The sequence below is a fragment of the Electrophorus electricus genome, chromosome 13 (genome assembly GCF_041902795.1).
Source record: "Electrophorus electricus isolate QZ-2024a chromosome 13, ASM4190279v1, whole genome shotgun sequence".
In the NCBI taxonomy this organism is placed as follows: domain Eukaryota; kingdom Metazoa; phylum Chordata; class Actinopteri; order Gymnotiformes; family Gymnotidae; genus Electrophorus; species Electrophorus electricus.
The window spans coordinates 1,297,501-1,325,000 of record NC_137509.1 but is presented as its reverse complement, the minus strand read 5'-3'; the positions used below and the strand labels follow the sequence as shown (position 1 = coordinate 1,325,000).

Sequence of the window (27,500 nt, the reverse complement as noted above, 5' to 3'; positions counted from 1 at the left end):
GTAGTGTAGTGTGGTGTAGTATAGTGTGCTGTGCTGTGGTGTAGTGTAGTGTGGTGCGGTGTAGTGTAGTGTGGTGTAGTATAGTGTGCTGTGCTGTGGTGTAGTGTAGTGTGGTGTAGTATAGTGTGCTGTGCTGTGGTGTAGTGTAGTGTGGTGCGGTGTAGTGTAGTGTGGTGTAGTATAGTGTGCTGTGGTGTAGTGTAGTGTGGTGCGGTGTAGTGTAGTGTAGTGTAGTATAGTGTGGTGTGGTGTAGTGTAGTGTGGTGCGGTGTAGTGTAGTGTGGTGTAGTATAGTGTGCTGTGCTGTGGTGTAGTGTAGTGTGGTGCGGTGTAGTGTAGTGTGGTGTAGTATAGTGTGCTGTGCTGTGGTGTAGTGTAGTGTGGTGCGGTGTAGTGTAGTGTGGTGTAGTATAGTGTGCTGTGCTGTGGTGTAGTGTAGTGTGGTGTGGTGTAGTGTAGTGTGGTGTAGTATAGTGTGCTGTGGTGTAGTGTAGTGTGGTGCGGTGTAGTGTAGTGTGGTGTAGTATAGTGTGCTGTGCTGTGGTGTAGTGTAGTGTGGTGTGGTGTAGTGTAGTGTGGTGTAGTATAGTGTGCTGTGCTGTGGTGTAGTGTAGTGTGGTGCGGTGTTGTGTAGTGCGGTGTTGTGTAGTGTAGTGCGGTATACTGTAATATGGTGTGGTGTAGTGTAGTGTAGTATGAGGTGGTGTAGTGCAGTGCGGTGTGGTGTAGTGTAGTGTAGTGTGGTGTAGTATAGTGTGCTGTGCTGTGGTGTAGTGTAGTGTGGTGCGGTGTAGTGTAGTGTGGTGTAGTATAGTGTGCTGTGCTGTGGTGTAGTGTAGTGTGGTGCGGTGTAGTGTAGTGTGGTGTAGTATAGTGTAGTGCGGTATACTGTAATATGGTGTGGTGTAGTGTAGTGTAGTATGAGGTGGTGTAGTGCAGTGCGGTGTAGTGTAGTGTAGTGTAGTGCGGTGTTGTGTAGTGCGGTGTTGTCTAGTGTAGTGCGGTATACTGTAATATGGTGTGTAGTGTAGTGTAGTATGAGGTGGTGTAGTGCAGTGCGGTGTGGTGTAGTGTAGTGTAGTGCGGTGTGGTGTGGTGTAGTGTAGTGTAGTATGAGGTGGTGTAGTGCAGTGCGGTGTGGTGTAGTGTAGTGTAGTGCGGTGTGGTGTGGTGTAGTGTAGTGTGGTGCGGTGTTGTGTAGTGCGGTGTTGTGTAGTGTAGTGCGGTATACTGTAATATGGTGTGGTGTAGTGTAGTGTAGTATGAGGTGGTGTAGTGCAGTGCGGTGTGGTGTAGTGTAGTGTAGTGCGGTGTGGTGTGGTGTAGTGTAGTGTGGTGTAGTGTAGTGTAGTGCGGTATACTGTAATATGGTGTGGTGTAGTGTAGTGTAGTATGAGGTGGTGTAGTGCAGTGCGGTGTGGTGTAGTGTAGTGTAGTGTGGTGTAGTGTAGTGTGGTGTTGTGTAGTGTAGTGCGGTATACTGTAATATGGTGTGGTGTAGTGTAGTGTAGTATGAGGTGGTGTGCAGTGCGGTGCGGTGTGGTGTAGTGTAGTGCGGTGTGGTGTGGTGTAGTGTAGTGTGGTGTGGTGTAGTGTAGTGTAGTGCGGTGTGGTGTGGTGTAGTGTAGTGTGGTGTGGTGTAGTTTAGTGTGGTGTAGTGTAGTGTGGTGTGGTTTAGTGTAGTGTGGTGTAGTGTAGTGTGGTGTGGTGTAGTGTAGTGTGGTGTAGTGTAGTGTGGTGTGGTGTAGTGTAGTGTGGTGTAGTGTAGTGTGGTGTGGTGTAGTGTAGTGTGGTGTAGTGCGGTGTGGTGTTGTGTAGTGTAGTGCGGTGTAGTGTAGTGCAGTGTAGTGTAGTGCGGTGTGGTGTAGTGTAGTGCGGTGTGCTGTGGTGTAGTGTAGTGTGGTGTAGTGTAGTGTAGTGTGGTGTGGTGTAGTGTAGTGTGGTGTAGTGCGGTGTGGTGTAGTGTAGTGTAGTGCGGTGTGGTGTGGTGTAGTGTAGTGTGGTATACTGTAATATGGTGTGTAGTGTAGTGTAGTATGAGGTGGTGTAGTGCAGTGTGGTGTGGTGTGGTGTAGTGTAGTGCGGTGTGGTGTGGTGTAGTGTAGTGTAGTGTGGTGTGGTGTAGTGTAGTGTAGTATGAGGTGGTGTAGTGTAGTGCGGTGTGGTGTGGTGTAGTGTAGTGCGGTGTGGTGTGGTGTAGTGTAGTTTAGTGTAGTGTGGTGTGGTGTAGTGTGGTGTGGTGTAGTTTAGTGTGGTGTGGTGTAGTGTAGTGTGGTGTGGTGTAGTGTGGTGTGGTGTAGTGTAGTGTGGTGTAGTGTAGTTTAGTGTGGTGTAGTGTAGTGTAGTGTAGTGTGGTGTGGTGTAGTGTAGTTTAGTGTAGTGTGGTGTGGTGTAGTGTGGTGTGGTGTAGTTTAGTGTGGTGTGGTGTAGTGTAGTGTGGTGTGGTGTAGTGTAGTGTGGTGTAGTGTAGTTTAGTGTGGTGTAGTGTAGTGTAGTGTAGTGTGGTGTGGTGTAGTGCGGTGTGGTGTGGTGTAGTGTAGTGTGGTGTGGTGTAGTGTGGTGTGGTGTAGTGTAGTGCGGTGTGGTGTGGTGTAGTGTGGTGTGGTGTAGTTTAGTGTGGTGTGGTGTAGTTTAGTGTGGTGTGGTGTAGTTTAGTGTGGTGGCTTTGATAGGTGATTAGTGTGATGCTCCACCACATCAGGGAAGGGAAAAGGTCGACCAGGGTGGAGATTCTTGCTGGAATTGTGGTGAATGTAGAGAACTGTGACACCAGCAAGCCACTGTGTGAGTCTGATTATCAGAACTACTGTATAAGTCTGATAATCAGAACCACTGTATAAGTGATAATCAGAACCACTGTATAAGACTGATAAATAGAACCACTGTGTGAATCTGATAATCAGAACCACTGTATAAGTCTGATAATCAGAACCACTGTATAAGTCTGATAAATAGAACCACTGTGTGAGTCTGATAATCAGAACCAGTTATACAGCCGTCCTGCACACCAGTTAGGAGATAGTCCAGTCGAGCTGTCAGTTTATGTTCAGGCTGCTTCAGGTTCTTCTGTTTAACTCCACCACACTTCAGCAGGACTAGGGTCAGGACTCATGACTGAACCTCAAACATGTCCTCTCTGAGGCTTTAACTCGTCCCAAGCCCCTTCCAGTCCTGTTAGATCGCACGCATGCTCTGCGCTCCTCTGACCTGCCATGAACCCTGACGCCCGGAGGCCTTTTCCTCTGTGCTCTTCCCCCTCAGTGACCTTCCGTAAAATACGGCGCTGAAATGTGCCACGTGTGGTGTTCGTTACATAAGTCTTTATTTACGTAATGTATTGGATGAAGGTCAGATCACGCTTTAGGATCAGATCATTCATGCAGACATCTAGTGTTAACACACATTTTCTATTTTCAACTGTGTATATAATCAAATCACTAACAGATGATTCCAGTGTATACGTACTCGGGTTTGTGGGTTGGTACAAGCTTGGTGACCTGTGTTTGACCTCAGCCTGGCTGATGCTATAAAGCTCCTGGACTCTGAATATTTATTTTTTCACATCCACTGTCAGAGGTGCTTATGTCTACATGAGTCAGACTTTCTGTCTGTTGTCACCCTGTGAGTATAAGGTTAGACTGCCTCCTGCAGCCAGAGTGTGTGTGTATGTGTGTGAGACCTTCCTGTTACCTTCAGACTAAACCTAATCAAACATGATGCTAGCATATGTGTGAGGTCTGAAATGGGTCTCTGACACATGTGCACACGCACGCACATGTGCACACACTCACAGACACACACACACACACACACACACACATTGACACTCTGGAGCGTTCAGTGTTTCACAACTTTATGTACCATTCTGTTACTAGCAAAAGCAGAAGGGTGGATATTTGGCTTTAAATGTAAGCTGTGTGTGAGCATGTGCATGTGTATGCATGTGTGTGTGTGTGTGTGCATGTGTGTGTTTGCATGTGCATGTGTGTGTGTGTGTGTGTGTGTGTGTGTGTATGTGCGTGTGTGCGCGTGTGTGCGAGTGTGTGTGTGTGTTTGCATGTGCGTGTGTGTGTGTGTGTGTGTGAGTGTGTGTGAATGTGAGTGTGTGTGAGTGTGTTTGTGTGTGTGTATGTGTGTGTGTGTGTGTGTGTGAGTGAGTGAGTGAGTGTGTGTGAGCAAGTGTGACCTCTACACGTGAAAAGCTCTGTATGTGTGTGTGTGTGAGTGTGTGTGAATGTGAGTGTGTGTGAGTGTGTGTGAATGTGAGTGTGTGAGTGTGTGTGTGTGTGTGTGTGAGTGAGTGAGTGTGTGTGAGCAAGTGTGACCTCTACACGTGAAAAGCTCTGTATGTGTGTGTGTGTGTGTGTGTGTGTGTGAGTGAGTGAGTGTGTGTGAGCAAGTGTGACCTCTACACATGAAAAGCTCTGTATATGTGTGTGTGTGTGTGAGTGAGTGAGTGTGTGTGAGCAAGTGTGACCTCTACATGTGAAAAGCTCTGTATATGTGTGTGTGTGTGTGTGTGTGTGAGTGAGTGAGTGTGAGCAAATGTGACCTCTACACGTGAAAAGCTCTGTATATGTGTGTGTGTGTGTGTGTGTGTGTGTGAGTGAGTGAGTGAGTGTGTGTGAGCAAGTGTGACCTCTACATGTGAAAAGCTCTGTATATGTGTGTGTGTGTGTGTGTGTGTGTGTGTGTGTGAGTGAGTGTGTGTGAGCAAGTGTGACCTCTACATGTGAAAAGCTCTGTATATGTGTGTGTGTGTGTGTGTGTGTGAGTGAGTGAGTGTGAGCAAGTGTGACCTCTACACGTGAAAAGCTCTGTATATGTGTGTGTGTGTGTGTGTGAGTGTGAGCAAGTGTGACCTCTACACGTGAAAAGCTCTGTATATGTGTGTGTGTGTGTGTGTGTGAGTGAGTGAGTGTGTGTGAGCAAGTGTGACCTCTACATGTGAAAAGCTCTGTATATGTGTGTGTGTGTGTGTGTGTGTGTGTGAGTGAGTGTGAGCAAGTGTGACCTCTACACGTGAAAAGCTGATTTGTGACAACAAGAGAGCGTCTGAGCATGAAGGATCAGCTTCAGTTCTGCAGAGCATGCTACATTTGCAAATATTTCACTTTAATAAAATTCATTACTGTGACATTCATAATACAGAGAGAAGGAGACAGAGAGAGAGAGAGAAATGCACACACATCACAGTTCAGTAGGCAGCGTGTTTAAATTTGTTAAGGAATGTTTCTGTAGTCAATGAATGATGATTTAAGCAAAAGTAACAATTGTAAAAAATACATTTCATTCTTTTACACTTTATTTATTTTAAACAGATAATTGTGTGTGTGTGTGTGTGTGTGTGTGTGTGTGTGTGTGTGTGTGTGTGTGTGTGTGTGTGTGTGTGTGTGTGTGTGTGTGCGTGATATTTTGACAAGGACCCCTCGGGGAGGGACAGATGTACTTGTCTTTGAAATAACAGCCTGCAGACAACGTGTGCTGTCAGGTCACACGTATGATCTGACAAAATTACCTACGCACCAAACACACTCTCACACACACACACACACACACACACACACACACACACACACACAGAATTAGTTCCACCAGTACATAAATAAACCAATTTACACTGTGCCTCTGGAGAGCTATCCATCTCAATATTGTCTGTGTGCGTGCATGTGTGTGTGTGTGTGTGTGTGTGTGTGTGTGTGAGAGAGAGAGAGAGAGAGAGAGAGAGAGAGAGGAGGTCTTAATTGGCTGTCTGGCTGTCTGTGCAGGTCCTGTGGATCTGTGGCAGGGTGGTCACACTTCACTGAGTGTCTGTCACAGCAGGGGAGTCTCCTGAACACACCAGGAGTTTCACAGAAAACACACACACACACACACACACACACACACACACACACACACACACACACACACACGACAAACATGGAAACACACACATACTCTCCAAACACACAGAAACCACACGCACACATGACAGAGAAGGAAAACTGGAGGAACGGCTATATTAACACCACACTGACTGTATTAACACCACACTGACTGTATTAACACCACACTGACTGTATTAACACCACCACACTGACTGTATTAACACCACACTGACTGTATTAACACCACCACACTGACTGTATTAACACCACACTGACTGTATTAACACCACCACACTGACTGTATTAACACCACACTGACTGTATTAACACCACCACCACACTGACTGTATTAACACCACACTGACTGTATTAACACCACCACCACACTGACTGTATTAACACCACACTGACTGTATTAACACCACCACCACACTGACTGTATTAACACCACACTGACTGTATTAACACCACCACACTGACTGTATTAACACCACACTGACTGTATTAACACCATCACCACACTGACTGTATTAACACCACACTGACTGTATTAACACCACCACACTGACTGTATTAACACCACACTGACTGTATTAACACCACCATCACACTGACTGTATTAACACCACACTGACTGTATTAACACCACCACACTGAAAGTATTAACACCACACTGACTGTATTAACACCACCACCACACTGACTGTATTAACACCACACTGACTGTATTAACACCACCACACTGACTGTATTAACACCACACTGACTGTATTAACACCACCACACTGACTGTATTAACACCACCACACTGACTGTATTAACACCACACTGACTGTATTAACACCACCACACTGACTGTATTAACACCACACTGACTGTATTAACACCACCACACTGACTGTATTAACACCACACTGACTGTATTAACACCACCACACTGACTGTATTAACACCACACTGACAGTATTAACACCACCACACTGACTGTATTAACACCACCACACTGACTGTATCAACACCACCACACTGACTGTATTAACACCACACTGACTGTATTAACACCACCACACTGACTGTATTAACACCACCACCACACTGACTGTATTAACACCACCACACTAACAGTATTAACACCACCACACTAACAGTATTAACACCACCACACTGATGCTCAGTTGACATTTTTTTTCCTGCCAGAAACAGAAACAAAGATGGACTCCACCTCCCCTCCTGTCATTACTCCACCTCCCCTCCTGTCATTACTCCACCTCCCCTCCTGTCATTGCTCCACCTCCCCTCCTGTCATTACTCCACCTCCCCTCCTGTCATTACTCCACCTCCCCTCCTGTCATTGCTCCACCTCCCCTACTGACATTACTCCACCTCCCCTCCTGACATTACTCCACCTCCCCTCCTGTCATTACTCCACCTCCCGTCCTGGTATTCCTCTATCTGATGCCCTGTCATCCAGCAGTGCAGGCCAGCATGGTGTTCAGGAGTACAGCTGTTCTCTCTCTCTCTCCCACACACACACACACACACACACACACACACACAGTGGCATGGCCTTCATGAACACATCAGCGGTCATATCTCTTTTCTTACTTGATATCCACTGGATTCACACATTTGTGTGTCACTTCTCTGGTCAAGCAATGTGTTCTCACATGTTTTATCTCACACACACTCTCCTACTCAGTTTAATTAGGGTTAGGGTTTAGGGTTTAGGGTTTTAAGCCTTCAGAGGTCCAGTGTAGCACCATACAGCTTTTTAGCACCCTGGCACATCTCAGCATCTTTTCTGAAGGAGACACACTGTTCTAAACAGGTAGAACCCTCATGGCACATGACACACATGACACCTTCCACATTCTGCCTTGGATATCCTGTCATGTATTGTATGTGTGTGTATATACAAACCCACAGCAGTGGCAGTAACAAAAATACAATACAAATATTCATATTATTCAGTAGGACGGTGGGAAACAATGCAGCCTGCAGCAAAGTCATTAAAAATATATTTTATCAAATTTAAAGTATTTTACTTTCATTAACATATTTACAAACATACAAATACAATCTTATACAATAACAATCTATAAAGAAATACATTCATTATACTTACAGTGTATCATTAAGAAGACTGGCCATGTAATCTCTATCTAGCTACTGAGTCTCAAAAAAGTATATAAGGTTATAATTTCGGTAAAACAACAGTCTGAATACACTCTGTGAGTGTGTGTGTGTGTGCGCACGTGTGTGTGTGTGCGCGTGTGCGCGCGTGTGTGTGTGTGTGCATGTGTGTGTGTGTGCGTGCATGTGTGTGTGCGTGTGTGTGTACGTGTGTGTGTGTGTGTGCGTGTGCGTGCGTGTGTGTGTGTGTGTGTGTGTGTGTGCAAAGAGAGCCATTATCATTCTTGGCAACTTCCTCTTTGGAGGCTGTACAACATTGTGGTCTCCAGTGTTGTTTTACTTTCGTCTTTGCCTTGTATGGTTTGGAGTCTCAGACAGGTGTTTCCTACACTTAGCTTAACACATATTATATAATATAATGGACTGGAATCTAAATGAAGAACTATTTTTCAATAATTTATTAAACAACACTAAATGGTTCAACAATAACAAAACCCTAGTAATCGTACACGACCTTCAGCGGTGAAGGTGGTTTGGACCAGGAGGCCAGTCAGATGCAACGTCCAAGTGTTCATCTCACACCTCCCGCCTCTCTGAATGACTGGCTCCTGCTCTGAGATGCCCTGACACAGGCTGCAGGGATGTGACCTCCGACCTCAGCCACTCATTGGCTACCTGTCACTTTTAGAGCTGTTCATCCTTTTAGGGTCAAAAGTCACACACACCGCCTCTAAAGACACACACACACACACACATGCACGCACACACACGCACACACACACACGCACGCACACACACGCGCACACACACACACACGCACGCACACACACGCACACACACACACACACGCATTCATTCTTTTTTGTTCAATTTGCCCCTGGCCTTGGGTTTAAACTACAAAACTACATAAGCTGCGCACGCACACACACACACAGAGACACTGTTCCACCTTCCTTGTTGGCTGTATAAATGTTTCATGTAGCTGAATTAAACACAGGCTTTTTGATCCGTGTGTGTTTGTAATCTCATGTTGGACTTTGATGTTGTTTACCTGTGAGGCAGGTGATGCTGAGGTGTTACACTAAAACAAACCTCTGTCCCCACACTGGAACTGCACTGGCTTACGTTCAGACATCTGTAGGGTTTCATCGTCTGATTACAGAGATACTTCATGTGTATTGATGAAGAAGAATGGAGTAACTACAGAGAGAGAGGATGAGAGACACACACACACAGAGAGGGAGAGGGAGAGAGACACATACACAGAGAGGGAGAGAGAGAGACACACACACAGAGAGGGAGAGAGAGAGACACACACAGAGAGGGAGAGAGAGAGACACACAGAGGGAGAGAGAGAGAGACACACACAGAGAGGGAGAGAGACACACACACACAGAGAGGGAGAGAGAGACACACACACAGAGAGGGGGAGAGAGAGAGACACACACAGAGAGGGAGAGAGAGACACACACAGAGGGAGAGAGAGACACACACACACAGAGGGAGAGAGAGAGACACACACAGAGAGGGAGAGAGAGAGACACACACACAGAGAGGGAGAGAGAGAGACACACAGAGAGGCAGAGAGAGAGACACACACAGAGAGGGAGAGAGAGAGACACACACACAGAGGGAGAGAGAGAGACACACACACAGAGAGGGAGAGAGAGAGACACACACAGAGAGGGAGAGAGAGACACACACAGAGAGGGAGAGAGAGAGACACACACACAGAGGGAGAGAGAGAGACACACACACAGAGAGGGAGAGAGAGAGACACACACAGAGAGGGAGAGAGAGAGACACACACAGAGGGAGAGGAGCAGTGAAAGATACAGGCAGAGTGCAGAAGTGCGTGTGCATCCCCAGTGCTCCTCATGGGGTGTCATTGAGATAAATGCCTCGTTTAGTGTTCCACCTTCCCATAGTCATACAGGACCCATGAGTGTGTGTATGTGTGTTTAAGAGAGAGAGAGACACACACACACACAAAGAGAGAACGCCCAAATTTGTAAGCATGAAAGCTAAAAATGAATGTGTGTGTGCATGACACAGAGGCAAGTCTTGTTCTCAGCATGTTTTTACGTTTTTGTGTTATGTATACAATATATTTATTAGAATGCTGGTATGAGCAATGTCATATGTGCACCTGTGTGTGTGCATGTCTAAGCAGACTAGGCTGGAGTAGTTGAGTGTGTGTGTAAGCAGACTAGACTTGAGTAGTTGTGCGTGTCTGTAAGCAGACTAGGCTGGAGAAGTTGTGTGTAGACCAGTGATAATTGAGCTATTTCAGCCACTGCACTGCTCATTTAGAAAAGAGTTTAAATGCTGTAAGGTCTGAGATCCTGAACCCAACCCACCTCACACACACTTTCCTGAACCCAACCCACCTCACCTCACACACACTTTCAAAGGCTTCTGCTCAGGACCACATCATAGATACGTGGAGCTTTGAGAAGTTCACATTTATCTCACACTTTTATCCAAAGCAACTAACAATTCTAACTGAACACAACTTGAGTAATTGAAGGTTATGGGCAAGTTGGTAGTGGTGGGACTTGAATTGGCAACCTTCTGATTACTGCCCACATTACTGAGACACCACTGCCCACATCTGCTTTATATGGTGACGGGGCTGAGTTTTCAATGACTTTTGGCCATGTGACTCAAACAGACTAAAGAGAATATTTAGGGGGTGCTGGAGTTCTGGACAGACACTTCAGATCCAGCGATGGGGCTTCCAAGGCCAGTCTGAGCAACTGGTCTCCCTCCAGCTGGTCTGAGTGACTGGTCTTGCTCCAGCTGGTCTGAGTGACTGGTCTCCCTCCAGCTCCAGACTCCTAAAGTAACTAGATTAGTTTAGATTAGGTTAAATTAGCTTTATCAAATGCTGTTGATGAGGTATTTTTTCTTTAAAATAATAGCCTGAGCAGTGGAACAGTGTACAGTACAGTACAGTGTACAGCAGTACAGCGGTACAGTAGTACAGCACTACAGTGGTACAGTAGTACAACAGTAGTACAGTAGTACAGCAAAACCAAAATCTAATCCAAAATCAATCATGAAACCAAAATTCAATCAGGAACCCAGAATCCAACCCAAAATCAATCATGAAACCTTACTCAAACCCGGCATGACTGAGATGGCACCTCGACTGGCCTTAGGGTTTAATATTTGGGATCCAAGGTAGCCGGAGGGAGGCAGGTCCGTTCCGGGGAGCGCCTTGAGGAGCTCTGGTCCTTCATTTTGGTGCTGGTTTGATTTATGGGATCTACTGACCTTCTCGTCCTTCCTCGGTAATAAGGAAGTGTGAAAGCTTGATAACAGTGGGAGGACTGTTGCGTGATGGAGATGAATTGGACCCTGTGGTGTAATATAAGGGGTGTGTAAATTAATCAAGTATTACTTAATAACTCAAGTTGCTTTCATGTTGTCTGTGAGAGGGAGAAAGAGACAGTTGAGGATTCAGCACAGCACCAAATCTCAAATCTACTACAGTTTACTGGTACAATCCTACACTCCTGCAATCCTACACTCCTACACTACAGTTTACTGGTACACTCCTACACTCCTACAATCCTACACTACTACACTCCTACACTACAGTTTACCGGTACACTCCTACACGCCTACACTACTACATTCCTACAATCCTACACTCCTACACTCCTACACTACAGTTTACCGGTACACTCCTACACTCCTACACTACAGTTTAGCAGTACACTCCTACACTCCTACACTACAGTTTAGCAGTACACTCCTACACTCCTACACCCCTACACTACTACACTCCTACACTACAGTTTACTGGTACACTCCTATACCCCTACACTACTACACTCCTACACTACAGTTTACTGGTACACTCCTACACTCCTAAACTATTACACTCCTACACTACAGTTTACTGGTACACTCCTACACTCCTACATTACTACACTCCTACACTACAGCTTACTGGTACACTCCTACACTCCTACACTACAGTTTACTGGTACACTCCTACACTACTACACTCCTACACTACTACACCCCTACACTACTACACTCCTACACTACAGCTTACTGGTACACTCCTACACTCCTACACTACTACACCCCTACACTACTACACTCCTACACTAGTTTACTGGTACACTCCTACACTCCTACACTCCTACACTACAGTTTACTGGTACACTCCTACACTCCTACACTGCTACACCCCTACACTACTACACTCCTACACTACAGTTTACTGGTACACTCCTACACTCCTACACTATTACACTCCTACACTACAGTTTACTTGTACACTCCTACACTCCTACACTACTACACTCCTACACTACTAGTGGAATTCCAGTGTTGTCATCAGTCTTCGAGTAAAAAAAATAAGAAAAAGTTAAAAAATCCAATTCAGGATTTTCATTTACTGTCAGATAAACATCAGAGAAAAGTGCTTGTGATCTTTAAAGCTCAAATTTGCTAACGTGGTGAACCCTGGAGAGAGAGGCCAGCTGAACGTGGCATAAAAGCGGTTGGCTTCGTCGTGTTTCCACACTGCTGGGAAAATGACGCTCACTGGCACAGCTGATAGCCTGTATGAGTTCACATTTTGTATTCTGTCACGTTTTACTTTCACCACCTATAACTCATTTGTCCAACAGTGACAGTGACAGTTAAAGATAATTTTAATGTATTAAAATACTTTTCTAATTTTTTGAATTCACTGTGATCTTTAATTGATTCATTTAACTACTTCATTTTAATCAGTCTAATTAACCTTTCCATGATTAAACTATTCAGATTCATTAATATAACTATAAAAATATAACGTAAGTATAATATCTAATAGCTAATATAATTATAATATAACGTTTTAATTATATGTGTGAGGCATGATACTATTACTGTTAATTCCTAAACAAGACATTGCAGTCCCAGTTGGGCTAAGATATTTCCAAAGATTACAGTCATGGGAAATCTATAAATGTAATATTATGGACAATTCGAACATTTCAGATCATATCTGCATTACCTTCTCCTCCCGTGAACTTTTCCCTGATGTGCGCGTCTCAGTCAGTACTGCTCGGGGCCCTTGTCCTTAAGTTTTCACTCCATGCCTCCTACAGAGTGCCCCAGCCTCGTTCCCTACAACCCAGTCCAGCGGTTGTGTGTGGTCTTAGTGGCTTTCTGTGTGGGTGGTGTTCCACTGACTCTAATGTCCAGAGGGCTGAAACTCCTAAAGGTCTGAGAAAAGAGCCCAGCAACAGCAACACGCAGTTTTTAGTGCAAAATGCAAAATGTTGAGTTTTCCTGCAGAGTTTAAAAAAAAACTTCATTATTACATCAGTTAATTTTTTTTTCTTTTTTTTCATTGTTCAGTATTGCTGGGGAATGACTTTGGATGCTTTTAGATGCTTGCACTTTCCAACACAGACAAAAACAAGCTTGCCCCGCCCTTCCAGAGTCCGTTAGGGTGTGAGCTGCGCCAGGAATCACTACATTCACGGCTCGGGTTTTTACTGCTCCGACACCTTCACACTCCCTCAGGACCAGTACACCTCACCAGCCTCCACTGTGAGGGCGTCATCACAGTTCAGCCAGGGGGCGCCAGGTGCGTCTCCCCATACACCCTCCTACTGACTGTCTCTCCACCCTCCTACTGTCTGTCTCTCCACCCTCCTGTCTGTCTCTCCACCCTCCTACTGACTGTCTCTCCACCCTCCTACTGACTGTCTCTCCACCCTCCTACTGTCTGTCTCTCCACCCTCCTGTCTGTCTCTCCACCCTCCTACTGACTGTCTCTCCACCCTCCTGTCTGTCTCTCCACCCTCCTGTCTGTCTCTCCACCCTCCTACTGACTGTCTCTCCACCCTCCTACTGACTGTCTCTCCACCCTCCTGTCTGTCTCTCCACCCTCCTGTCTGTCTCTCCACCCTGCTACTGACTGTCTCTCCACCCTCCTGTCTGTCTCTCCACCCTCCTGTCTGTCTCTCCACCCTCCTACTGACTGTCTCTCCACCCTCCTACTGACTGTCTCTCCACCCTCCTGTCTGTCTCTCCACCCTCCTACTGACTGTCTCTCCACCCTCCTACTGACTGTCTCTCCACCCTCCTGTCTGTCTCTCCACCCTCCTGTCTGTCTCTCCACCCTCCTACTGACTGTCTCTCCACCCTCCTACTGTCTGTCTCTCCACCCTCCTACTGACTGTCTCTTCACCCTCCTACTGACTGTCTCTCCACCCTCCTACTGTCTGTCTCTCCACCCTCCTGTCTGTCTCTCCACCCTCCTACTGACTGTCTCTCCACCCTCCTACTGACTGTCTCTCCACCCTCCTACTGACTGTCTCTCCACCCTCCTACTGACTGTCTCTCCACCCTCCTACTGTCTGTCTCTCCACCCTCCTACTGACTGTCTCTCCACCCTCCTACTGACTGTCTCTCCACCCTCCTACTGACTGTCTCTCCACCCTCCTACCACCCTCCTAGTGTTCCTAATTCAGGCAGGATATCTATAGAAACATCTTTCCTGGTGGTCTTTTGGACCACTCTTTGTATGGTCCCTCCCCTCAGACCTATTCACCAAGGCTGACCCTACAGGAAGTATTTAACTTGACATAGGGATCTTACAGGAAGTATTTAACTTGACATAAGGACCCTACAGGATGTATTTAACTTGACATAAGGACCCTACAGGATGTATTTAACTTGACATAGGGACCTTGCAGGATGTATTTCACTTGACATAGGGACCCTACAGGATGTATTTAACTTGACATAGGGACCCCACAGGATGTATTTAACTTGACATAGGGACCTTGCAGGATGTATTTCACTTGACATAGGGACCCTACAGGAAGTATTTAACTTGACATAAGGACCCTACAGGATGTATTTAACTTGACATAGGAACCCTACAGAAAGTATTTAACTTGACATAGGGACCTTACAGGAGGTATTTAACTTGACATAGGGACCCTACAGGAAGTATAGAACTTGACATAGGGACCCTACAGGAAGTATTTAACTTGACATAGGGACCCTACAGGATGTATTTAACTTGACATAGGGACCTTACAGGATGTATTTAACTTGACATAGGGACCCTACAGGATGTATTTAACTTGATATTGGGACCCTACAGGAAGTATTTAACAACATAGGAACCCTAGAGGAAGTATTTCACTTGACATAGGGACTCTACAGGAAGTATATAATTTGACATAGGGACCCTACAGGAGGTATTTAACTTGACATAGGGACCCTACAGGAAGTATTTAACTTGACATAGGGACCTTACAGGAAGTATTTAACTTGACATAGGGACCCTAAAGGATGTATTTAACTTGACATAGGGACCCTACAGGATGTATTTAACTTGATATAGGGACCTTGCAGGATGTATTTCACTTGACATAGGGACCCTACAGGATGTATTTAACTTGACATAGGAACCCTACAGAAAGTATTTAACTTGACATAGGGACCTTACAGGAGGTATTTAACTTGACATAGGGACCCTACAGGAAGTATATAAGTTGACATAGGGACCCTACAGGATGTATTTAACTTGACATAGGAACCCTACAGGAAGTATTTCACTTGACATAAGGACCCTACAGGATGTATTTAACTTGACATAGGGACCCTACAGGATGTATTTAACTTGACATAGGGACCCTACAGGAAGTATTTAACTTGACATAGGCCTGAGGCTCACTGAAATATGCAAGTCCCTTCACCAACATAAGAATATCATCTTAGAAAGTGTAGTAAGTGTTTAACAGAAATCAAAGCTGTGATATCTAGTGAGCTCACCGAGACAATAGTGCTTTTGAAGTTTAGCCCTTAGCTTCATCAGAGACGTTGCTGTGGGAGCACTATGATGATACATCCTGCGACGTGGAGAAACACTGAAGCCATAACACTTCTGCTCAAAAGAAGGGACCCTACATCAAACACTCTCCTCTTACATAATGTCAAAAGAAATACATTTCATAATAAACATCAAATAAAACAGTTTATGTAGAATTTGCTTGAGGTCACATTCAAACCCCTGCAAATAAAAACATCAGTGTTCCCAGAATAAGGTCATATTAGCCCTGTTCCTGCAGCAGAGAGGAATTCAGACCAGTCCCGGAAGAGGATTCCTGTTTCTTTCAGGAGACTTGTCAGAGCAAATTTATGAAATTGATCTGAAATTTGTTATTATAAACTGGAATTACACTGTTCTGCTGGCGTTCTTCTGTCAAATAGTACTTGTGTGTGTGTCTCTGTTTAAATCATGTGTGTGTGTCTCTGTCTAAATCGTGTGTGTGTCTCTGTCTAAATCGTGTGTGTGTTTCTAAATCATGTGTGTGTGTCTGTATAAATCATGTGTGTGTGTTTCTAAATCATGTGTTTGTCTCTGTCTAAATCATGTGTGTGCGTGTCTCTGTCTAAATCATGTTTGTTTGTGTTTGTCTAAATCATGTGTGTGCGTGTCTCTGTCTAAATCATGTTTGTTTGTGTTTGTCTAAATCATGTGTTTGTCTAAACCGTGTGTGTGTGTGTGTGTGTGTGTGTGTGTGTGTGTGTGTCTAAGTCATGAGTGCTTGTGTCTGTCTAAATCATGTGTGTTTGTCTAAATCAGGGTAGATCAGTCAACCAAACTTTATTTATAGACTTTGTTTGTTCTGATATATCCCCATGCTATAAAAGCAGGTTTGACTCGTACTTTTAATAAACAGCGTTTTAATAAACAGCGTTTTAACAAAGTTTTAATAAATAGCGTTTCACTTCCCCGTCTTTTTCTTGCTTTTCATCGTGTTGTGGCATCAGAGCCGACATCAAAGATGACTCTCAAGCACATGTTTAGAGTATGAGTGTTTAGGCTGAATGAGCATCACTGATAGGTTGAGGAGAACAGACTTCTACATGCTTTCCTTTTGTCATCTCTTCCCAATCTCTCTCTCTATTCTTTCATCTGACACAGTGGGATGTGATGTTTTCTTTGGTCAGGGAGCCCTCGCTGTTGTGCTTCAACCAATACTGAGACAGTTGTGCCCTGTGCTGCTCTATGTCGACCAATAGCACCAGAGTTTGACTCCTCACTGCTCAAGGTCGACCAATAGTGAGAAAGTATACCTAATATATAGACCAGGGATGTTGGTAATGACAAGATTTGGAGTGACAGCAAATTGACTCGTGTACGTTTCAGTATGACAGCACACGCGCACGCACACACACACATACACACACACACACACACACACACACACACACACACACACACACACATTTGGATTGTCTCTCTCCTCTCTACAGTCTGGGAAAGTCACTGGTGACATTTTAATTTAAGGTTCCCTTCAGTAATTCATAACCACTCCTAACAGGTGTAATAACAGGTGTAATAACAAACCACTTATCCAATTAGGAGACCTCATAGCCAGCCATGAGAAACAATCCTATTACTAACAGACAGAAATTGTAATTCTCATCAGCATACTTGAAAACTAATGATTTATCAGTGTGAAAGGCACAGTTACAAGCCAGCAGGTCAGTGCATGCTGTCACCACACAGCAAAATGCCCAACTGGACTGAACTCTGTAGATGTTGTTTCAACTGTGTCAGGCTTTGTTCAACTCTGTAGGTGGTGATTCAACTCTGTAGGGCTTTATTCAACTCTTTAGGTGTTTACTGTAGGTATATACTTGTCAATATTAGACACATTTAATGCTGTGTTTAATAATGAAATGAATGTAAAAGTATTTTCCGGGGACAGCAGTGAGAGGAACATCTCATGATATTGTCAGATGTTTCCATCATGTGCCTCTGTGGACTGAAACCGTGGAATTAATACCTTTCAGGATACTTCAGGCACCTCTAAGACAGAGTTGTGTGGTGGTGAGCCGTGACACGTGTGTCTCATGTTAGTCTGTTAGTCCCATGTATGCTGAGTCCTGCTATAGTACTGTATATGTTTAAGGAACACTGACCAGAGTCATTGGTAAAGTATCTACTGACTAAACCTCGCGTTCTCCCAACACACCACGGTGTCCTGTAACACACTCTCCCAACACACCACAGTGTGCTGTAACACACTCGCCCAACATGCCAGTGTCCTGCAACACGCTTTCCCAACATGCCAGTGTCCTTTAACACACTCTCCCAACACACCACAGTGTCCTGTAACACGCTCTCCCAACATGCCAGTGTCCTGCAACACGCTTTCCCAACATGCCAGTGTCCTTTAACACACTCTCCCAACACACCACAGTGTCCTGTAACACGCTCTCCCAACATGCCAGTGTCCTGCAACACGCTTTCCCAACATGCCAGTGTCCTTTAACACACTCTCCCAACACACCACAGTGTCCTGTAACACGCTCTCCCAACATGCTTCAGGGTCATGTAACACACTCTCTTAACACACTTCAGTGTCTTGTAATACATCGTATTTCAAGCCAAGCCGTATTTGAGGTTCACAAAACTCGAGGTACAGATTGGGCTTTGACCATTGAGATCATGTATGGAGGGGCGGGTCCATTTTTGCTTTGTAGGGAAGCATCAAGGTTTTAAATCTGATGCGTGCAGCTACTAGGAGCCAATAAAGGGAGTGCAGCAGTGGAGTAACGTGTGAACTTTGGAAGATTGAAGACCAGTCGTGCTGCTGCATTCTGGAAAAGTTGTAGAGCTTTGATGGCTCTTGGAGGAAGACCAGCAAGTAGCAAGTTGTAGTAGTCTAGCTTTGAGATCACAAGAGACTGCACAAGCACCTGGGCAGCTTCCTGTGAGAGAAAGGGCCGAATCCTTCGTATGTTGCAAAGGAGAAATCTGCAAGACCGGGTTAGATTAGAAACATGAGTTGAGAACGACAACTGGTTGTCCATAATTATGCCCAGGCTACATGCAGCTTTGGATGGTGATACCAGGGAGTTCTCAAAGAAGACAGTGAGGTCATGGTAAGGGTTGGGAGTACCTGGGATGAACAGAAGCTCTGTTTTACTGGGGTTGAGCTTCAAGTGGTGGGCTGTCATCCATGACGCGATGTCAGTCAAGCATGCCGAGATATGTCTGAAGACCTGCGTGTCAGAGGGTGGAAAAGAAAGAAATAATTGAGTGTCATAGACAAAGCAGTGGTAGGAGAAACCACGAGAAGATATTACATCACCAAGAGAACGAGTATACAAAGAGAAGAGAAGGGGGCCCAATACTGAGCCCTGCGGAACACCAGTGGAGAGTCTACACGGTTTGGATGTGGATCCTCTCCATGTCACCTGATAGGACCGTCCATCCAGATAGGACTGAAACCATCTCCAAGCAGAGCCAGTCACACCAAGCCTGGAGAGAACAGAGAGAAGAATGTTGCGGTTCACTGTGTCAAAGGCTGCTGAAAGGTCTAGAAGAATCAAAACATGACAGTTTGGCAGCTTTGGCAGCATGAAGTTTCTCAGTCACTGCTATGAGGGCTGTTTCTGTAGAATGTGCTGGTTTGTAGCCAGACTGATAGGGAACATGCAGCTGGTTCTGGGTGAGAAAAAGAGATAATTGATTGTAAACTGCTCGTTCAAGTGTTTGGGAAAGGAAAAAGAGAAGTGATATCGGTCTGTAATTGGCAATGTTGGAGCCATCGAGTGTGGCCTTCATGAGGATTGATACCACCTTGGCAGTTTTGAACACAGTTGGCACATGTTCAGAGGATGAGGAACTGTTGATGACAGAGATGAAAGGAAGCAGATGTCTTGAGATCGTCTGGAACAGAGCAGAAGGAATGGGATCCAGCGGACATGTAGTCGGATTGAGGAGAGGAGAAAAAAAAGCCAGAGAGTTGGATGTTGGGAAATGAACACTGGTTAGAAGAGTGGGAACAGAGGAAATAGACTGGAGAGAAGAGTGGGAACAGAGGAAAAGGACTGGAGGGAAGAGTGGGAACAGGAGAAGGACTGGAGAGAAGAGTGGGAACAGGAGAAGGACTGGAGGGAAGAGTGGGAACAGGAGAAGGACTGGAGGGAAGAGTGGGAACAGGAGAAGCACTGGAGGGAAGAGTGGGAACAGGAGAAGGACTGGAGGGAAGAGTGGGAACAGGAGAAGGACTGGAGGGAAGAGTGGGAACAGGAGAAGCACTGGAGGGAAGAGTGGGAACAGGAAAAGGACTGGAGGGAAGAGTGGGAACAGGAGAAGGACTGGAGGGAAGAGTGGGAACAGAGGAGAAGGACTGGAGGGAAGAGTGGGAACAGGAGAAGGACTGGAGGGAAGAGTGGGAACAGGAGAAGGACTGGTGGATTGCTGCAACCTTCTGCTCAAAGAAGGTTATGAAATCCTCAGGAGTAAGAAATGAGGAAGGGGGGGGACAGTGTCCTGTAACACACTCCCAACACTCCAGTGTCCTGTAACACACTCCCAACACTCCAGCGTCCTGTAACACTCTCCCAACACTCCAGTGTCCTGTAACACTCTCCCAACACTCCAGTGTCTTCTAACACACTCCCAACACTCCAGTGTCTTGTAACACTCTCCCAACACTCTAGTGTCTTGTAACACACTCCCAACACTCCAGTGTCCTGTAACACATGCCCAACACACTTCATAGGCTTTCTCATACCGGTAGGAAGATTAAGCTTTTTGATTTTGTCTCTGAAAAGAACAAAAGAACATTCACAATATACACGAACACTCACAATATACACGAACACTCACAATATACAACACATTTTGATTAAATGTAAGCCTACTGCAACTGACCTCATTAACATAATGTATCATTAGGTCATTTTCAGCAAAAATAGGACTGAACCAGAAAACACAGACACCACCACCGTTTACCCACTCTTCCTGAAACACTTAAGTTACATCCTATTTTGCTAAACCCTCTTACACAATTATTTATTAGGACTGAGCTGAATTTGATCAAAGTAGGTTAATTAGGAACTGAAACCACAGGACACTAATTTCTCATCTAGCATGTTTAACCCTTCCATTCTCTCTCCCTCTGGCTCCCTGTCATTCTGCCCTCTTTTGCTGTGTGTTCTATCCTTTCTGTTGCTCTGCTAGTCCTGACCGCTAATCACTGATTGAAATGAGCTGATTAAGATAGGATCATTAACACCATCATAACCCTAACCCTAACCCTAAGCCTAACATAACCCTAACCCTAACCCTAACCCTAACCCTAAGCCTAACATAACCCTAACCCTAACATAACCCTAACCCTAACCCTAACCCTAACCCTAACCCTAAGCCTAACATAACCCTAACCCTAACATAACCCTAACCCTAACCCTACTCTAACCCTAACCCTAACCCTAACCCCTAAACCTAACACTAACCCATTAACACCAACCCTAACCCCAACCCCTAACCCTAACATAACCCCAACCCCAACCCTAACCCTAAACCCTAAACCCTAAACCCTAACCCTAAACCCTAACCCTAACATAACCCTAACCCTAACCTCTAACCCTAACCCTAACCCTAAACCCTAAACCCTAACCCTAACCCCTAACCCTAACATAACCCTAACCCTAACCCTACTCTAACCCTAACCCTAACCCTAACCCCTAAACCTAACATAACCCTAACCCTAACATAACCCTAACCCTAACCCTACTCTAACCCTAACCCCTAAACCTAACACTAACCCATTAACACCAACCCTAACCCCAACCCCTAACCCTAACATAACCCCAACCCCAACCCTAACCCTAAACCCTAAACCCTAACCCTAAACCCTAACCCTAACATAACCCTAACCCTAACCTCTAACCCTAACCCTAACATAACCCTAACCCTAACCCTAAACCCTAAACCCTAACCCTAACCCCTAACCCTAACATAACCCTAACCCTAACCCTAACATAACCCTAACCCTAACCCTAAACCCTAAACACTAAACCCTAACCCTAACATAACCCTAACCCTAACCCTAACCCTAAACCCTAAACCCTAACCCTAACCCCTAACATAACCCTAACCCTAACCCTAACCCCTAACCCTAACCCCTAACCCTAACATAACCCTAACCCTAACCTCTAACCTCTAACCCTAACATACAACTTCTAAGTAAATGTAGATCTGCATTAACAGAGCAAGAACAAGTTCTGCTCAAATCTAATTCCCACGTTTCCCTCCAGTGACAGTAGTGTTAGTGGTGGCATCCACACAGTCCCCAGGTTGCCATTATCACCTGACCTTGGGGATTGTGAGAGCCTCTTTTTGCAGCTATCTGGAGTTGAGAACAAGGCTGTAGAGGAGGTGTCAGGGAAGACCCTCTACAGGGCCTGTGTTAAAGTGTTAAAGATCAATTAAACTGGGAGAGAAGGGTTTAATCCAGCATGGAGAGCGCTCTATAAACCACCCTTGACGAGGCCTTACGGTGATTTACAGTGGAGAATTTTACATGGTGTTGTAGCGGTTAATGCTTTTGTTTCAGTTTTAAACCCAGCTGTGAGTCCTGAGTGTCTGTATTGTGGCATAAGGGAAACAGTTTTTCACTGTTTTATGGAATGTCCCAGGTTGATGCCCTTGTTTAGTGTCTTAGTAATGATCTTTTAACTGTTTGGTGTTGTTTTTACACAAGTTCTCTTTATTTGTGGGTATAATTACACACAGAAGAAGAAAGCACAATGTCAACTTTTAAATTTCATTTTAGGGCAATCCAAGATGGCAGTGTGGATCAGCAGGAAGTGTTTGATTGAGGGTCAGACTGACAGCAGTATTGTAAATGTGTTTAAAAGATTAGTGGAGAGTCATATAGTGTTATATTTGAAGTTTTATTCTGTTATGAATGATTTGACCACTTTTGAAAATATTTGGGGTTACAATGATGTTGCATGCTCTGTAAAAGATGAGGGAGTGGTTTTTGGTGATTTTCTTTAATTTAACTTTTCTTTTTTATTGTAAGGTGTGTTTAAATGTGTGTTCTGTATGTTGTAATTGATTAATAAAGTTTATTGAAAATCTCAATCTCTCTCTTTCTCTCTCTGTCTCTCATTCTCTCTCTCTCTCTCTCTCTCTTGCTCTCTGTAGCTGTATATTGTCCAGATTAAACAGCTCTTTTAGGTGACGGACAGATCAGGACTGGAATGCTTCCTCAGTGCCTGTGGGGAAGTGCTGCTCTGTAGAGTAGGAGGAGGGTTCTCTGAGGATCTGTCCTCTCCTTTGGACACACATGTCTGTGTGCGTGTGCATGTGTGTGTGTGTGTGTGTGTGTGTGTGTGTTTGTGTTTATGTATACATGTGTAGGTGTGTGCAGATGCGTGCATGTGTGTGTTTGTGTGTGTGTCTGTGTGTTTGCATGTGCGTATGTATGTGGGTGTGGGTGTGTGCAGATGTGTGTATATGTGTGTGTGTGTCACTACAAAAGAAGACATAAAAATTCAATTTAGCATATGCTACAGCTACAGCTACAGCTACAGCTATTACCCTTTAAAACAGAGAACTCCAGTCTGCCTGGAAACATCTATGGTGTGGAATTGGATTCATGGCATCACTCATGTGTGAGCTGTGTGAGCTGTGTGAGGTCTGTGAGCTGTGTGAGCTGTGTGAGGTCTGTGAGCTCTGTGAGCTGTGTGAGCTCTGTGAGCTGTGTGAGGTCTGTGAGCTGTGTGAGCTCTGTGAGGTCTGTGAGCTGTGTGAGCTGTGTGAGGTCTGTGAGCTGTGTGAGCTGTGTGAGGTCTGTGAGCTGTGTGAGGTCTGTGAGCTCTGTGAGGTCTGTGAGCTGTGTGAGCTGTGTGAGCTCTGTGAGGTCTGTGAGCTGTGTGAGGTCTGTGAGCTGTGTGAGCTCTGTGAGCTCTGTGAGGTCTGTGAGGTCTGTGAGCTGTGTGAGCTGTGTGAGCTCTGTGAGCTGTGTGAGGTCTGTGAGCTGTGTGAGCTGTGTGAGGTCTGTGAGCTGTGTGAGCTCTGTGAGCTGTGTGAGCTCTGTGAGCTCTGTGAGCTGTGTGAGCTCTGTGAGCTGTGTGAGCTCTGTGAGCTCTGTGAGCTGTGTGACTGGATTTGCAAAGTAAACATGACTCCTCTTTGACCACCTGTGCCTCCAACAGCTATGCTCCGCCCCCTACACTTGACCACGCCCCCTCTGCTTGGCCCTGTCATCATGTGCTCCATTGGCTGTCTGATTTGGTCTGAGGGGATGAAGAAAGAACCATCATCAGTGTTCAGACAACACCAGTGTCTGGAGTAAAGACCGAGCTGCCCTAGAGGACAAAGAACTCATGTCAGAAAGCCTCTTATGTTCAGTACCTGCTGACTTTGGCTACATTTCAGATATGTGTGTTGGTCGATCTGTGGCCAAACGTGTGTGTGCCTTCAGATCTGGAGGGTTTGTGCTGACGTCAGTGTTTTTTTCAAGGATGCATGTTGAATTACCTCTGTGCTTTGAAAAACACCCTTTATCTGCTCACAGTAAAATGTGATGAGAGGAAATCGTTTTTGTGGGCAGGATGATCTGATGAGTCATGTCCCTGTTGTTGCATATTTTCATAACTATGTTTTTAACATAATTGGAAGTTGAGGAGATAATTCAGTGATCCAGCACTTCTGAATGGTTTTGTTTTGTCTCTTCTTGCCCCTCTCCACCCCCCCTCTCTCTCCCCCCTCTCTCTCTCTCCCCCTCTCTCTCTCTCTCTCTCCCCCTCTCTCTCTCTCGCTTTCTCCCTCTTTCTCTCTCTCCCCCTCTCTCTCTCCCTCTATTACTCTCTCTCCCTCTCTCTCTCTCCCCACTCCCTCACTTTCTCTCTCTCTCTCTCTCTCTCTCTCTCAGGTCCAGTGATTATGGGACCACCTATACTAAGCTCAACCTGATGCCTGGAACGACCATCATAGTGACAAATTTCTACATTTGCCCAAGTAACAAGAAGAAGGTAGGAATTCTAACTAGAAGAAGGTAGGAATTCTAACTAGAAGAAGGTAGGAATTCTAACTAGAAGAAGGTAGGAATTCTAGCATGGAGAATATTCCCTGACTAACGGCACCATTCCCCAAACATCACCAGCGTTCTATAAACAACACCTGAATTCAAACACCATAAGAGCACTTCCTACCCAGCACCAGCCTCCCAAAACAAACACCACCACCACCAAACAAACCAGCAATTTAATGTTGTCAAGTGGTTGTAGAATATTTGAGAAATCGCTTCATTTCCACAACTGCCGAACCAGTGTGAATGAGGGAGAACCTTTCGAGAGACTCCCTAGTCATAGCCAGGAGTGGCACATGATCAGTGTTGGTGTTAGTTGGTGTTTGTTGGCTCAGTGTTGGTGTTTGTTGGTGTTTGTTGGAGAACGTTGGCTCAGAGTATTCTCGGCTTGCTGGCCCTGCTGGAGGTTCCTCCCACCGTGCTGGCACAGGGCCCATCTGCCAGTCAAACCCTTCAGAACCCTTCCTGGCTTTTCTATGTCCTCCAAATTCTCATCAGCGGAGCCGAAAGTGTGTGTTTCACGCAGTTCTAACAGAAAAAGCCAAAAGTGTGTTTTACCCGCGGTTCTGGTAGGGTAAGTGTGTGTTTGATGCAGCCCTGCATTGGTGTTGGCCGAGCGTAGGACCCAGTTCCCGCGGGGTGAAGACCAGAGGCGCGCTTCGGGGAGTCGGGCCTCAAGGGTGCACAAAAGAATCGAAAAAATGAACACCATGTCACGATCGCTCCTGCCTTCATTTAGCAGCCCAATGTCAGGCCACACACACAATCACACGTTTGAAATGCTTCGTTTGGTTTCATACAGAGTGCAGTTTATTCAGATGTTCCCTAAAAACAGGGGGAGTCTAACAGGGAGCTCAGGCCTGCTCATTTGCTTCCTGTGTAACGGACCTAGTGTCTCATCACTGTCTCATCACTGTCTCATCACTGTCCCATCAGTGTCTCATCAGAGTCTCTCCATCGTCTCATCCGTGTCTCACCAGTGTCTCTTCATTGTCTCATCTGTGTCTCTTCAGTGTGTCATCAGCGTCTGTTCAGTGTCTCATCAGTGTGATTTCAGCATCTCTTCAATGTTTCTTCAGTGCGTCTTCTGTCTCTTCAGTGTCTTGTCTGTCTCTGTCACAGCTGATGTACAACTGTGATGTACAACTGTGTTCCACACACTGCATGTGCGTGTGAACCTGCCTGAAGCTTTCATACCAAAGTCACAGATACAAACAAACCAAGGTCCATGTTTCATGTTGCAGTGCCTCTTATGTGGTATACAATAAAGAATCAGTTCACATAGCAACACTGGCTGTTATTAGTATGGGTGTGTGTGCGTGGTACTTAGTGTGTATGTAAGATAGAAAAGAAATGTGTGTTTGTATAATTGAATTATAATAATCTGAATTTCATGGTTTGTGATGGAAATCAATAACTGTGATCAGCTCAGACAGAGGATCAATGACAAGAGGCACTCCTTTTTAAACAGGTGAGAAGATTCCAATCTATCAATAACTTTGTATACACACTCTGTCACACACATACACACACAAGCGCACATCTCTCGCAAGAGACGTTCCACAATATACGTGACCATATAGCACACACACACACACACACACACACACACACACACGATGTTAGTGCATATGTTTAGGTGTGAGTTTTTGTTAACCTGTTAGTTTCAAATCTGGGGTGTTACGTGTGAATGTGAGGGTGGTGTATGTATGTGAGGGGGGTGTATGTATGTGAGGGTGGTGTATGCAGTGTGTGTCTGGGTCTGTGGTTTGGATTTGGCCACCAGATCCATGAGGGTAGAGGAGAGACTGAGAGAGTGAAAAAGGAAAAGAGTAAGAGAGGAGTGAGAGAGATGAGAGTGAGAGGAGAGAGAGTGAGAGAGTGAGAGAGGAGAGAGAGAGTGAGAGAGAAGAAAGTGAGAGAAAACAGTAGCATGATTTTATAATATTATTCTTTTTATATCTTTTTTATATCTTCATTAACTAATTTCCATATCTGCACACATTCAGAAACATTTAAAAAAAAAGAAGCCACCTATCAGATGAGCTCTAGTCGCAGATCTGTGAGCGATTGTGTCGGCCTCCCCTACGTCTCGTCACAGTCTCAACACAAAGCTCAACTAACTGTGACAGTGCACTTATCTGTGAGCGATTGTGTCGGCCTTCCTTACGTCTCGTCACAGTCTCAACACAAAGCTCAACTAACTGTGACAGAGCGCTTATCTGTGAGCGATTGTGTCGGCCTCCCCTACGTCTCGTCACAGTCTCAACACAAAGCTCAACTAACTGTGACAGAGCGCTTATCTGTGAGCGATTGTGTTGGCCTCCCCTACGTCTCGTCACAGTCTCAACACAAAGCTCAACTAACTGTGACAGAGCGCTTATCTGTGAGCAAATTGTGTCAGCCTCCCCTACGTCTCGTCACAGTCTCAACACAAAGCTCAACTAACTGTGACAGTGCACTTATCTGTGAGCGATTGTGTCGGCCTCCCCTATGTCTCGTCACAGTCTCAACACAAATCTCAACTAACTGTGACAGAGGGCTTAAGGGAGCCATTTAATTTCAAACAGGACAGATTTCACCTGCTTTTGTCTCCTGTTATCTGGCACTGGGC

At 45.3% G+C, this 27,500-nt stretch overlaps 1 protein-coding gene across 3 annotated transcripts in view; it reads left to right on the top strand.

Annotated features, from left to right (window-relative positions):
- sorcs2 (sortilin-related VPS10 domain containing receptor 2) overlaps positions 1–27,500 on the top strand; it is a 230,121-nt gene that overhangs the window by 88,916 nt on the left and 113,705 nt on the right. For all 3 annotated transcript variants that reach the window (XM_081725448.1, XM_081725449.1, XM_081725450.1), the window contains exon 3: positions 24,731–24,830. In XM_081725448.1, the coding sequence (XP_081581574.1) occupies positions 24,731–24,830 (100 nt within the window). The remainder of the gene's footprint in view (positions 1–24,730; positions 24,831–27,500) is intronic.